We start from the raw sequence: 13,611 nt of genomic DNA, 5'->3' as shown, positions 1-13,611 counted from the left end.
CGTCCTCTCTCTGTCTGAGTCTATGCATCATCGGGGGAAAGAAGGTGCCGGCAGTTATTACAGGATGGAGCGCTGAATGGCTTCTTGCAGCCCCCCTGCCAACCCCCCAAAAAAATAAAAAGAGAGGAGAGAGAGGGATGTTGCTATGGAAACAGTTCGGACAAATGTAATTGTCTCCCTCCACCTTTGCAGGTCAAGGCAGCGGGCATTTCAGCTCCATAATCTCTCGGTCTGCTCTGTATCTGCTCAGGCCTCTGAGTGTATAATAGCTTTCTTGGAGTCGTGAGTTACAAATGTGCTGCATCATATACAGGGTGATTTCAAAGCCTTTGTGTGTGCTCTGTGTGTGTGCGTGAGTGTGTGTGTACGCTCATATCTCATTTTGCACTAAAATGAGATATTGCATCTTTACAACCCAGAGGAAACCTGACAGCAGACTGTGTGAAAACCTCAGAAATTGGTTATTTTAAGTCTCTATCCTTCAGTTTTCAGATGAAACCCTTTATGTGCTCTCATCATCCACCTGACAGCAGCACCATCCTCCTCAACTCCTGAACATTTTGAACATTTTAGGACAAACAAGTTAACCCAGCTGCATTTTTGGACTTCAGAGTCTCTTATTGGCTTCAAACACGGATATACTGCACATATGGTGTTTCAGGGTAATCAGGAGTGTTTGGAGAAGAAGATTCCTGATTGATTATGTACCTGTAGAATTCAGGTTTATAATGATCATACACTTTATCTGTATAGTACTTTTTATGCACAAAGTGAGCCCAAAGTGCTTTACTACAAGGACATCACATGCACAAAGTGAGTCAAGTCAAAGACAGGGAACAATGCATAACATGGGATGGAATATTTTTGCACATATCACTTTATATTTTATATTTTACATACACTGTACACCTCACCTCACTTATACGTGTTACTTTTACTGCACTGCCACTCACTACCTGTTGCACATGTCACCTGTTTACAGACCGTGTTGCATGTTTTTATGGTTTCACTGGAACTACTTGCACGACCTGCTCCCACCTCACACTGTCTGTACTGTCTATACTTTATGCCACTTGCACTACTTACATGTATTCATATTTTTGGGGGATATTATGACTATTTGCTCTTCTGGTTAGATGCTAAACTGCATTTTGTTGTCTGTGTTGCACTCTGAAAGTTGAACCCAAAATAAAGCCACAGAATAATCAAACTGTCAAACAGTAAAATCTGTCATCGTTTTGGTGAAACTGGCAAACTTTGGACTCAAAACAGCTTCATAAGCAATAGGTGAAAAGCGCAATAAAAACAATAAGAAGTAACTCTACTAAGCCACCTGGCTTCATAGAGGTCAAGGGTCAACACCAATCACTATGCAGCTCAGCCTCTGCACCATCACGGAGACGCCTCGTCGTAAGAACGTGCAGGGAGACGTTACAGCTCAGCGTGACGCCTCATTTTTCTCTGAACTGTCAGCATGATTGACAGGCTGACTGCCAGATTACCAGTTCACGTGCGAGCCTCACTTGCACAGAAACGATGGTGTAAAACGTTGTTAAACTCTGTTTTTCACAGGCGTTCCACAGCATGTTGCCTCTCTGACTGAAAACGTGAAACTCAGTTCTATCGGCTGCTTTACGGCACACGAAGAGGCGTTTCCAATAATTTGTCAAATTCAGTTACACACACAGGATGTGGAGAACCACAGTGCAGTGTGATGCAACTGTACGTGTTTTCAGGTAATTCACAACCACATTTTTGACTTTAAATTAAAGCTGTGTGTTGTTACACGTAGAACCAGGGTGGACAAAATACTTCAAACACCTCCTGATATACTGTAATGCAGTATATTAACAATAGGAGAAGGTATGGCTGCTGTTTTTTTATTTATTTTTCTGGTCATCTGATATATTTTGTCTGTACTTTTAGCTCAACATCAGCACGGAGAAAAGACAGTGTGAGTAATATCTGTCTGTGCAGGCTTTGTAAGGAATACATTAAAGCATCATCAGAGAGGAACTGAAGTTTCATTTCAGAGGAGCGAACATTTCTTCTTCCTTCAGATGTCACATTCAGAAGTTTTTCTTTTGGCCTAATTGTCCAAAAGTGATTCAACTCTGCAGACTGAACATGTTCATGTGGTGAAGATGGGGCATACGTCACACGCTGTATGTGGTCTACATCCAAACATCCACGTGTATCTGCGATCATGTGTCACTTTATCAAAGCACATAATATCTGCTTGTGTCGTCGTCGGTGTAAACCAGCCGAGCAGAAATGCTGTGAGCGGTATTTCTGTGAATAAATGCAATTTCATGCATGGGAAACCCAGATAAGACAAATCCATTACAAAGTTAAAAAAACAGGCAGATGTGTGATAATGGGCGTCATTATGAGGCCGCTGTCTTTGCCTGTTGACTCTGCTGTGATCATCTCAAAGAAACAGCAAAGAAACTCAGAACGCGTCACATCTCTGAAGGGTTTGTGTTCTGAGGCCAAAGACCAGAGGAAAGCAGAATGTAAATGTACCATATCAATGTTTCATCAATCGAAACTCGAGCTGGACGCATGAGAGGAATCGATGAGAAATGTTTTTATACTCAGCCTCAGTGGATGCAGAGAGGAGCGGCTGTGAAGATAAAACAAGACAAAGCAGCAGTTTTCTGAATATTCTTTATTTCTTCCCTGATAACTTTGATGCTGATCTCAGAGTTGTGACAGTTGGCTTAATTCTGTACAAACTTCCTCCCAAAACCCCGACAAGGTCAAACAGTGTCTGCATTTCAGTGTGATAATTAAAGTGAAGGCGTGTGAAAGGAGTCCAGCGAACGACACACGAAATATGACCTGACTGACAAAACGAGGCCTTCTGGGGTCATCAGCACGGCCGTCTTTACCATTTGAACAGTAAACAGAAAAATGAGATCACAGTAAAACGCCAGCAGTAATGACCGAAAGCAGCGGCCACAGGCCTGATTTAATCTGCCAAAGCCTTGAAGGATGTTACAAGAAAGCTGCTTGTCTTTGAGGCGACGCACACGGAAGCTGGTGCAGATCTACAGAGCCGTTAACGATGTGGTTGTTATTAATATGCAAAGCTGATTTATCAAATATCTGACAGGAGCCACGTCTGCGGTCAGCTGATGAACAGAAGGGAAGGAGTCTTCCTCATCATTAAACATGAAGTTAACTGCAGTGTGATTAATGTGTGGTGAGGCTGGATGTTTACAGCGCCATCACTCTGATCAGAGATCAGCTTCACTGCTGCAGCTTGTTTTCATCATCGAATAATCTGTCCATTATTTGACCAACTGATCGATAATCAGGTCTATTAAATGTCAGAAAACTGTTACCTGCAGCCACACATGACAACAGCAGAGCGATGCGTCTGCACCGAAAGCTGCTTTTGTCCATTTTCAGCATCTCGTAGGTTTCATACTTTGCTGCCATAGTTTGGGTCACGCTGCCAGTTTCAGCCTCTCAGAGCCTCTCTGCAGCTGCACGCTTCGGCACAACTGTTGAGCGCCACATGAAAGCAAAGACAGGTGCGCCAACGCAACCTCACGATGACGGGCGATGTGGTGGAGATGGTTTCTTTGAGCGGAGCTCAGGAGACATGAAGCACCTTTAGAGCTCAGAAGGACAAAACGAACACGAGACACAGAAGCCAAAATCAAACTGACTGAAGATCAGCAGAGAACTGCTCAGCAGGACCAGACGGGTCCTTAAAACCTGCATCACGGCGTCAGGTGATCATGTTAAGTCCTGATGTCACTGCAGGAGGCGGCGTAACCTCACACCGTTTAAAAAAGGCTTATTTTCACAGCGACGTGTTAAAAGTGTCAATGAAATGATTTCAAGTGAATCTGGAGCCTTTTGACGAGCAACACGACATTTATTAATCCCATTCAACAGTTTCTGCATCTCACTAAACATTTTTTTTAATGAATCCACTGAACTGAAAAAAAAACTGAGCCTGAAACTTATCGGAGGTGTCCTCAGCTCTCTGACGTTCCCTCAAAGCTGCTTCATCAGTGATGGAGTCAGCGCGGCGAGCCGTCCGTCTGAGGGAAGTCATCAGCTCCAGCTTCAGCGAGGCAAAGGTGAAGCAATCATTCGCCTTAAATCTGCCATTAACAGGTTCAAACAACTCTTTTCTCTTAAATTTATTGCTCAAGAATCACATTTTCTACACTTTCTCCCACTTCAACAGAACCTGCAGGTCTGTCAGTGGTGTGTTTGAAACAGGGCGACCAGCAGAGGCTGAACCACCGCCGTGACCCGACTAACACCAACGATTAGAGAGATCAGCAACAGGCGCGTCAAAGATGCTGCTGTAGAAACACACAGAGGCCGGCTTTGTCCACGTGAGGCAAGCAAGGCAAAATTCTTGAATTAAATAACAGAAAAGGCGCTTAGGAGAAGAATTTGGAGATCTAACTTGAGTTTATTCTACTCGAGCAGCACCTGAGCGAATGTGGTGACGCCTGCTCTGCAGTGGAGAGCAGTCGTCAGGTCCAGCAGTGTGAGGAGACCCTCAACCCAACCAACGAGATCACTTAATCACTCTGTTTCTCCTGTTACCTCGGCGGGTAACGCGGACGCGTTCCCAGCCCGCCCTTGGCCTCCGCCTCCGCCGTCCCCACAGCTCAGCAGCTGCTTCTGCTGGCGCCCTGAAACATCTGATTATCTCTCAGCAGCAGAACCGACGGAGCTCTGCTGACGCGTCCTCTGCCGTTTAATTGTCTTGAAACATCGCACGCCCACTCCCCAACAGCTGCCGCCACCCAGGAAAGCTGCGCCGAAACGTTCCAGCGCTGCTATCACTGAGGCAGGAAAACACCAGCCCGGTGCTGACTTACTTTGGGTGGGGGGTGGGGGGGTACTGGAGCTCATTCGGCCACCAAACCATCAGTAAATGTTCACTGAAGGTCTCGTTCTGCCATGAAAAATTGGCTTCGTCACTGGAACGAAGGTGGCTGCGCTGAGACATCTGAAAGTGTTACGGCCTGCACAGACTCCTGCTGCAGCAGCCGGATCTGAAACATTTCATTAATCTTCCTGAATGCTGCCTCCCGGTCAATGGCGGCCGTGGCGGGAGTGCACTCAGAAGCATTTCATCACGTTGCCCGCCCTGATCACACCTCTCCAGGCAGTGGACGCCATAATGAAATCTGACCCAACACATGTAATTATGGTTCTGCCTCCTCGTCCTCCGATGAAGCCTGAGCCCTGAGACTGAGTGGGCATGAGGTTTGTGAAGGAGCTGTGTGAGCGCTGGGTCACAGAGCCTCAAACTTGGAAAGATCGGGGTCTGAGACTCTTTTCCCTCCCTCGCCACCTGCTGTTGAGGTGAGACAAAAAGCTGCAATGAAAGTCCGGATTTCCAGTGTGGCTGAAGGAAACGTTTAAGGGAAGAAAATATGGCAACTTGGGAGTCTAAACTGGAGCATTGGTGAACTTTCTCTCCCATCAGCGGCACCCGCAGTGGAAGTCAGCGTTGGGGTCCTTCAGGAGCTTCTTGCGGTCCACGTGCAGACAGTCTATGTGGTACCAGGCGTCGCACACGTCGCACTGGATCCACTGCACCGTGTCCTGCTGGGGCAGCCGACAGCGCGGCGCCGCACACGGCTCCACCGCCCCGGCCGCCACCTCCTCATCCTCATCCTCGTCATCATCGTCCTCATCGGAGGAGGAGGAGGAAGATCCGGAGGAGGAGGAGGCCGAGGAGGTGGAGGAGGAAGACGAGGAGGATGGAGAGGGCAGGGAGGGCCGCGGAGGGAGAGGGTGCTTCCTGGGGCGGCCTCGGCGCTTGCTGCGAGGAGAGAGGAACAAAAGGAGGAGGAGGAGGAGGAGGATTGGGCAGAGAGATCAAGGGAAAGGTGTTTACAGGTGGGTTAATGTTTAGATTTAATAAAATCTGGGTTTTCACTCAACATTTGCTGCATTCACTTCAAACAAGGACTTCAGCCAACACTATAAAAAGCCTCACTGTGTCCTGATCTGTTACAGTCCTGTTAAATCAAACAATTAGCCTGATCATTTACAGACATCAGCTGTGACAAATATGCAGAAAAGTAACGCTTTGACGCTCGGTGTGAAGACAAGACAAAGCTCCACGGTGGTGTCAAGCCTTCAGATCGTTTACAATAATCAGGTAAAACCTCTTCGGGTCATTAAGGAGCTTTGGCTGGTGCAGACAGATTTCCACAGACCGAGCTCATCTTACCTCGCTGGGTGGTGAAATCTGTTGAACTGCACCCTGCCTCGCTCCTCTGTGCGGATCCTCACCGAGGGCGAAGCCAGGCTGTAGTTCTCCCCTCCGACCACCAGAGGGGAGAAGACCGGAGAGCTGTGGGCCCTCCGCCTGCCTCTCTGCGCCAGCGGCGAACTGTGCGCAGCTTTCTGCTGGCGGAAAGCCGCGATGTTGCCGTGCATCACCGTCTGGACCCGGTGCATCGTCTGCACCTCCTGCTTGTGAACAGCAGGGGCGGTGAATGACGCCTGGAGGAGGTGGTGGTGGTTGTTGAGCCTGCTGTTCGTCATGGCGCCGTGGAAGCTGCCGATGGTCCGGATGCCGACGGGGAAGGGCTTGGCCTCCAGCGGCCGCCGGACGTCATTGTGGCTCTTGGGCTGCAGCGGCAGAGGAGGAGGAGAGCTGAAACCCTCCGACTCAGACTTGTAGAGCCGCCGCCTCTTCTTCCCCCTCGCTCGCTGTTCGTCCTCCACGACTCCTGCTGGAGCTGAACGGCATCACAATGAGATTATTGTCACAGGAGCAGCGATCACATCTACACTTTTTCTCAGTCGGAATAAAAACTGATGTACTTTTATTTGCATCTTCATGAACAGTGTTCGCCAGCAGGTGTCTTAAAGCCCCCAGTGTTTGCACAAAGCTCAGGGAGTCGACAGCGGACTCACCTCCTCGACTCTGGGGCTCGTCCGAGCTGTCGTCCTCGAGGAGCACCGTGTGAGCAGACTTCCTCCTGCTCCTGGAGGTCGACTGGAGGGACTTCGTCAAAGGCACCGAAGCCACAGAGGAGAACGGTGGAGGTGTGGAGGGAGGGAGCAAAGAGGAGAAGCCCATGGCCAGAGGAGGCGAGGAGGAGGAGCCGGGGTCCGAGGCCGTGCCCTCGTGGCTGTGGCTCCTCTTGAAGGTCCAGGCGCTGCCCTTCATCTTGCTCAGGCTGCCGATGGAGTTGAGGATGACGGTGGCCCGGTTGATGGACAGCTTGGACAGGTCCAGGTTGGCGGCCACCTTGCGGTCCAGATTGGTTCTGATCCGGTTCTGCAGGTCTGAGGAGAAGGTGCCCGCCTGGCGGACAAGACGTGAATATACAGATTACAACCAGAGTTTCAGCAGAGCTGCGACGAAACAGTGACACGTGACTAAAAACGTATTAACAGCTGTGTCTTTAGTTCATCCTGAGGGAAAACATGGCCGCCATTTTCAATGTCGACAGCCACTAAATTTATCACTGATCCATGTGGTCAGACTGGAAGTGTTCAGAGGGTTTGCATGGTCCATCCTTTCAGAGGACAGACAGAAAGTGAGACGACAGTCTCTGCTGAATCTGTCTCTAACAACAAAGATTACCTTTGGAATCGTGATGGCATCAAAGTCTAGCGGGCGAACTTTGACCTTCTGGAAGAGGAAGTAGAACTCGGGGCTCCCCGGAGCCGACTGGCCACCGAAGGTCAGCGTGTCGCCGTCTGAGAGCTCCCACTGGGCGCCGGGCTGGAGGCGGACCTCATTGACCCAGGTGCCTGGCAAAAAGAGGCAACAGGAAGTGTTTTAAATCAAACGTTTCTGGACTCTGATTGGTTCCCGGTGACGTGCAAGTGGAAGGAAACTCCTCTTCAAGTCACATGATCAGTCCAAACGAACGACCTCTGCAGTCGAAGGCGATGTCACCTCATCACTTTTCAGAACTTTTTAATGTATGAAAGTCTGACAACCAAGACGGCATAAATCAAGCGAGCGGCGCCTCAAAATAAAGTCGTTTGTTGACTATCAGTGTGTTTACAGCTTCCAGAATTGCGGCAAAATGTAAAGCAGTCTGTGAAATGGACCTCGAATTGAGGAGCTGGAAGGGTACAAGGCAATCAAAGGGCCATGACGGCGCAGCACAAAATGAGAAATGCGCGCTGAATACTAAAATGTAATTTTAATAGCAGGAATGAAAAATGTGTGAAACAGACTGTGAAATTACTTGAAAAATTAGACAGTGAGGGCGCAGTTTAGATCCGCAGCCTGTCAGACACAGTTCACCGGCCTTAAGAGAAGACTTTCGCTCTCTTCCCTCGCTTTGTGCCGCCTCCTCTGCTCTTCAGGTTACACTTCAGGCTGTTAGCAAACCGAGGCGGCGAGCCGGCAAAGCGGCGAGCCTCCGACCTCCTGCACGTACGACGGGAGGCCGCTTGCCTCGTGTCTGACGCCTACTGCAGACATCATCTCCCCTTTCAGCGCCGCTTAATCATGAATTTGCTTCAGCGCTGACTTTCATCCAGAGCTGAAGACGTCTATGACCGCCCGATGTCTTATCGGCTCTCAAAAACTCGTACGATCTTTTTATTTCCTTCCAACGGGGCCGAAATTCAAGTTTATTTTCATTGCTGATGATTTTCTTGATTAATCAGGGATGGATCTGGTTTACAAAAAGTCACAAAACAGTGAAAAATGTCCACTGCAATTTCCTAAAGGCCAAGGTGACATTTCCAAATGGTGTGTTTTCTACGATCAACAGTCGCTCTGTCACTCTGTAATCAGCTAAGCAATTAAATCAGCTAATTGTTTCGGCTCTGCTGCTCAAACACGATGCTGCTTTGAGACGGAAAGACGATTACATACATAAAGATTTACTTCTCAGCCTCTCAGCTGTTGGGTTAAGACACCATTTGGCGTCACCTTCAGTCAGCAGACCTCCGCCTAGCTGGACACCTGTGGGGGTTTGGGACAGACGTGTTTGAAGGTGCAGTTCCACACTGAAGCTGCTCTGGAGGCTCATTGTGGCCCCGACACCTTTAAATCGCTTTGACCCCGTTTACACCTGCCATCGAGCAGCGCCTTGGGGGATCCGATCGCAAGCGGGCAGACGAGACACGTCGCCATTCACACCTGTGTCCTTATTTCACATGGGCTAACAGCTAGCGGTGAAAAGAAAAAACTACTGTTTCCTGCACTGATGAGGTATGTTTCTGCGAGGACAGACCACCTCAGCAAGTGGTTTGAGTGACCAGATCTCAGTGCGGCGTGCTGGTCTTGGTGGTATTTCATGCTGTTTATGTCAGGTGTGAACGGGGTCTTTGGAACCGGGAGTTCATGAAGAATCAGGGTCAAAGAGCAGGAACAGTTAAGACTCTTTAATTACCTCCTTATAATCACCATCGAGCTGATGTTTTTTAAAATAACAAATCTAACTGGGAGGACGATGTGTCTCAAAAGGCCGGGACAGTCCTGCGTCTGAGGCTTCACCTCCACGGCTCGTCTGCAGCTGTGTTTGGGCAGCTAATAGCAGAGTATGTGCTGGTCTGCGGGCTCAGCTGCTGTCAGGCTGCAGCTGCTGGTTCTGGTATTCCTGTCAATCACTCAGCACACACAGACTGCGTGTGTGTGTGTGTGCGTTACAGCGTGTTTCACCTGTCCACGACATTCAGCATCTGTATGCTGTCGATCCAGACGTGTGCGGGTCCAGGTCTGCTTAAATCTACATTTTTAGCTGTTGTGTCTCTCTAAACACAAATATTTGTACCTCTCTGCATGTACGACTGGCAGAACGTGAGTGTGTGTGCTGTCTTTGTGAGAACAGACTTTTGTCTGTAGTTGTGGATGTACGTGTGAGGCTCACTCACCGTGGCTGCTCCTGTCCTTGATGTGGACCCTCCAGCCCTCCTCCTGCGGCGCCGCGGCGCCTCCGCTCACCTCCTTCTCCGCTCGCAGCTCGGCGTGGATCCGGGACACCGACGTGGAGTCCAGCGTGACGTCGCAGAGCTCGGCCGCCCGGCCCAGGCGGAACACCGAGTGGCTCAGCGCCGGCCTGAAGGTGTACAGGTCCCGCGCCGAGTCGCCGGCCGACGAACCGATGCGAAGTAACTGGAAGCACGGCTGCACCCCGGACAGCATGACTGAAGGGTTTGATTGTCCGCCACCGCCAGGCCCTCGCCTGCCCCGTCCGGAGGCCACACCTAATCTGCGACAGGCCCCGAGTTACAGGAGGCTGCGGCCCATAGCGAGACAGAACTCTTTGCTAGAGGACAGAAGTTAAACTGAAGGCATTTGGGTCCCAGCAAAGAGCGCTGCCTCCAAACATAAAGCTATAAAACAAGATTAAACGTCCCACACAGACCTGAAAGCACCGAGTGTGAAGGTTAGAGGCAGGTGCTTCCAGCAACAGATGTTCGCATTAATGTGGGGATCTGATGGCGTGTTGTGTCCTGCGGTGAATACATGAATAAACGATGAAGATGTAAGAGTTCGGGATGAGCCGGTGAAGTGTGGAAATGAGCTTCTGCACACTGTTACGAGCTCAACCTCAAACAGACCAAATCCCCCGCGGAGGGAGAGGCTACGAAACGGCGGCTGTGAGAACAGAGAGCCTCGGTAAGGTGGACGGGCCGCGTGTTACCGAGCTGCTAATTCGAAAGGTGCAGTCAACGTTAAAACCGTGAAAAGCAAACCTGCCAGGAAACCTGACAGCCGTGACTTTTACAGCTCTGACGTTTAATATTTCCAGGTGTGAACAGCTGTCATCTGAGAGAGTGTGCGAGAGGGAGATTAAAATCCCCGGCTCCTGACATCAATTGACATCAGCCGTCTCACAGGTGGGAAGCCTGACAGGGTGTAACGGCTGAGGAGTGTCTGATCTGCAAGAAAACAAAGAAAGATCCGTGAAACACAAACGGCTCCTGCTTAATTGCTCTACTTAGACTTTAGAAATGTGATTCATTGGACACTTCAGACAGCACAAAGGCGCGCGTTAAACTGAGCTAATGTCAGACTGAAACAGAAACATACAGATGCTAAATTTACAGCAGATCATAAAAAGCTTCAGTCTGAAGGTCTGCCGTCCGCAGCGCGCACAGCATGCCGGACATCAGCTGCGTGTTGACCCGCTGCCAAATCATGGGACCGCGACACAAAGCGAGAGACAATAACCACCAGAAATCAACGCCGTTACAGGATTAAACCCCTTTTTTCAACAATAACCGCATCTCCCCCGGTTTAATCTGCGTATTTACTCGAGCTCACGTTGATTGGACGCTGAGACACCGTCGCGCTGGCTTTTAGCTTGTCACTCACACACAGCTTTAAGCTAGCGGACGTTAGTTCCTCGTACGACAAAGTCAAAGCTGCCACTTACAACAACAAAGACGAGTTTCGCACGAGCTCATGTGGAAAAGTCCAGAAACGGCGTCGCCGGCTCCGCCGCGCGCTTCTCCTCGAGCCGCGGGAAATGTTTCTGCTCGTGCAGGACTTTTTCGCCGTTGTTTTTCGGGCTTCGGTGCGGCTTTTCGTCTTCTTTCCTCCCAGGAGGAAGTCCTTTGAAATTTGGCGCGCCACTCCCGGGGCTTCCTTGCGCTTGAAGCTACGTCATTTCCTGCTCCGCCCCGATTGGCTGGCGGCCAGGGCGCCTTCAGCGGGAGCGGACCGCGTCACTGGATTGGATGGTATGACCGAGTCCTTTCAGTGTGGGATGTAACTAAGTACATTTACTCAAGGACTATACTAAAGTACAAATCTGAAGTACTTGTACTTTACTTGAGTGTTTCCTTTTCATGTAGCTTTGTACTTCTACTCCACTAGGCCTACATCTTAGAGGCAAATACTGCAGTTTTTACTCCACTGCATTTGTATGACAACTTTAGTTACTAGTTACTTTTCGGATTACAGTTTTCCTGTTCAGTGAAAACCACGTATCTTCACATTAGGTGATTTTGAATTGGAGGTTTGAAGGATGATTCGTTCCTTTACGGGCTGAGAAGTTTCTCCTGAATAAACTCTTAAAAAGCCTCTTGGATCAGATGGAAATGCATCGTCACAAAGCTAAAAACAGGCTCATCGTTTTTAGAGATACGTGGTTTTCACAGAACAGCGTCGCTACAAACATGATGGTCTGATAGAAAATGATGCATTGCTGTAGATTAAACTAGCAACAGAATATAAAGTAGTTCAAATGAGCTCAACCTTTGACATCTACTGCAGTAAAACGCAGCAAACACATTAATGCAGCAGGAATATGAATCCAGAGACGTCAGAGATGATAGTAAAACACCATTTCACTGCATAATGAGGACTTTTACTGAAGGAGATTTATCCTTTCATACTTACTTTTACTCAAGCAAGGTTATAAATGCAGGACGTTAACTTGAAGCAGAGAACTTTCACTGTGTGGTATTAATACTTTTATGAAAGGACCTGAATACTTCTTCCACCACTGATGGAGCTTATCTACGTAGGCTGGTTCACTGAAAGCAGTATCACACTCCCACTTGCTGTGTACAATAGAAATCAAGGTTTAAATACCCCTTTCATGCATGTAAAAACACCTTCATCTTTGACATAGTTTTAAAATGCTCAAAAAATACTTGTTGAGAAAAACAGAAACTGTTTTTATTTCTGAAGTGTACCTGCGGGACACAAGCTGTCTCCTACTACATTTTCATACGACACCTCTGTCAGCTGCACTGGCCCATGACTGACCTCCAGCCTCGTCGGCACGTCACAGACTCACGCTCATGTTGACACGTCTTAAACTCCCTTTAAAAGTCAACGCAGAGGAACTTTCCCTCAGCAGGAAGTGAGTTTGAACGCAGCTTTCTTGGGTCAGACTCATTATTCTGCACAGCAGAGCTCAAAGATTCAGGTGAAGTAACTGTGAGCAAAACACATTTCTGAGCGTTAAAAAAAAAACCTTTAAAACAATGAGAGCAGCTTCAGATTCATGCTGAACTGGATTCAGCAAGGCCTTTTATGCTATTGTAGATATATATATATATATATGATATTAAATATATGTGTGTGTGTGTGTGTGTGTGTGTGTGTGTGTGTACATACATACAATAACATATATATCTATATATATAGTGGGTATCTAGATAGATAGATATGTCTACTTCTCTGTTGAAGTAAAAGCATGCAGATACTCCACTACAACGAAAAGTCCTGCATTCAAAACCTTACTTAACTCATGCATCAGTCAAATTTACTTGAAGTATCCAAAGTTAAAGTACTCATTGTGCTGTAAAATGGTCCCTTCATCACTTCATCCTTCAGTTCATCAGAAAAAAAAAATCACCAAATTTGTAAATATGAAAGTCACTAAAGCTACAAATGTAGTGAAGCAAAAAATGTAAAATTTGAGATGTAATGGAGTAGAAGTATAAAGCTGCTTAAAATGGGAATACAAGTACCTCAAATTTGTACTTTAGTACCTGAGTTACACTCCACAACTGCTTATCATAACTTGTACTTGGCACAACGTCTGGGTGGATTTAAGTAATCTCAACGCTGGAGAGGCTGTAATGTGTCCTATAAGCTGGTTTATCTGGAAAATGGGTGAATATTTGAGGTTTTCTCCAAACTGTTTATCCAAACAAGGTTTTCTTTGAGAAATG

General features: G+C 48.1%; 1 protein-coding gene across 1 annotated transcript; it reads right to left on the bottom strand.

The window, feature by feature from the left end:
• Positions 1 to 5,334: 5,334 nt before the first annotated feature.
• On the bottom strand, positions 5,335 to 10,144 carry tcf19l (transcription factor 19 (SC1), like). Its single transcript, XM_070985186.1, has 5 exons — positions 9,850 to 10,144; positions 7,595 to 7,764; positions 6,919 to 7,312; positions 6,227 to 6,740; positions 5,335 to 5,812 (listed from the first exon to the last, which is right to left on the bottom strand). Exons 1-5 carry the CDS (start codon positions 10,118 to 10,120, stop codon positions 5,470 to 5,472), a joined length of 1,692 nt encoding a protein of 563 aa, XP_070841287.1. The 5' UTR covers positions 10,121 to 10,144; the 3' UTR covers positions 5,335 to 5,469.
• Positions 10,145 to 13,611: the final 3,467 nt, after the last annotated feature.

The sequence above is a fragment of the Chaetodon trifascialis genome, chromosome 17, assembly GCF_039877785.1.
Source record: "Chaetodon trifascialis isolate fChaTrf1 chromosome 17, fChaTrf1.hap1, whole genome shotgun sequence".
NCBI classification, from domain to species: domain Eukaryota; kingdom Metazoa; phylum Chordata; class Actinopteri; order Chaetodontiformes; family Chaetodontidae; genus Chaetodon; species Chaetodon trifascialis.
Note: the sequence above shows the minus strand (reverse complement) of the source record. Positions and strands in the feature narration are given on the sequence as shown.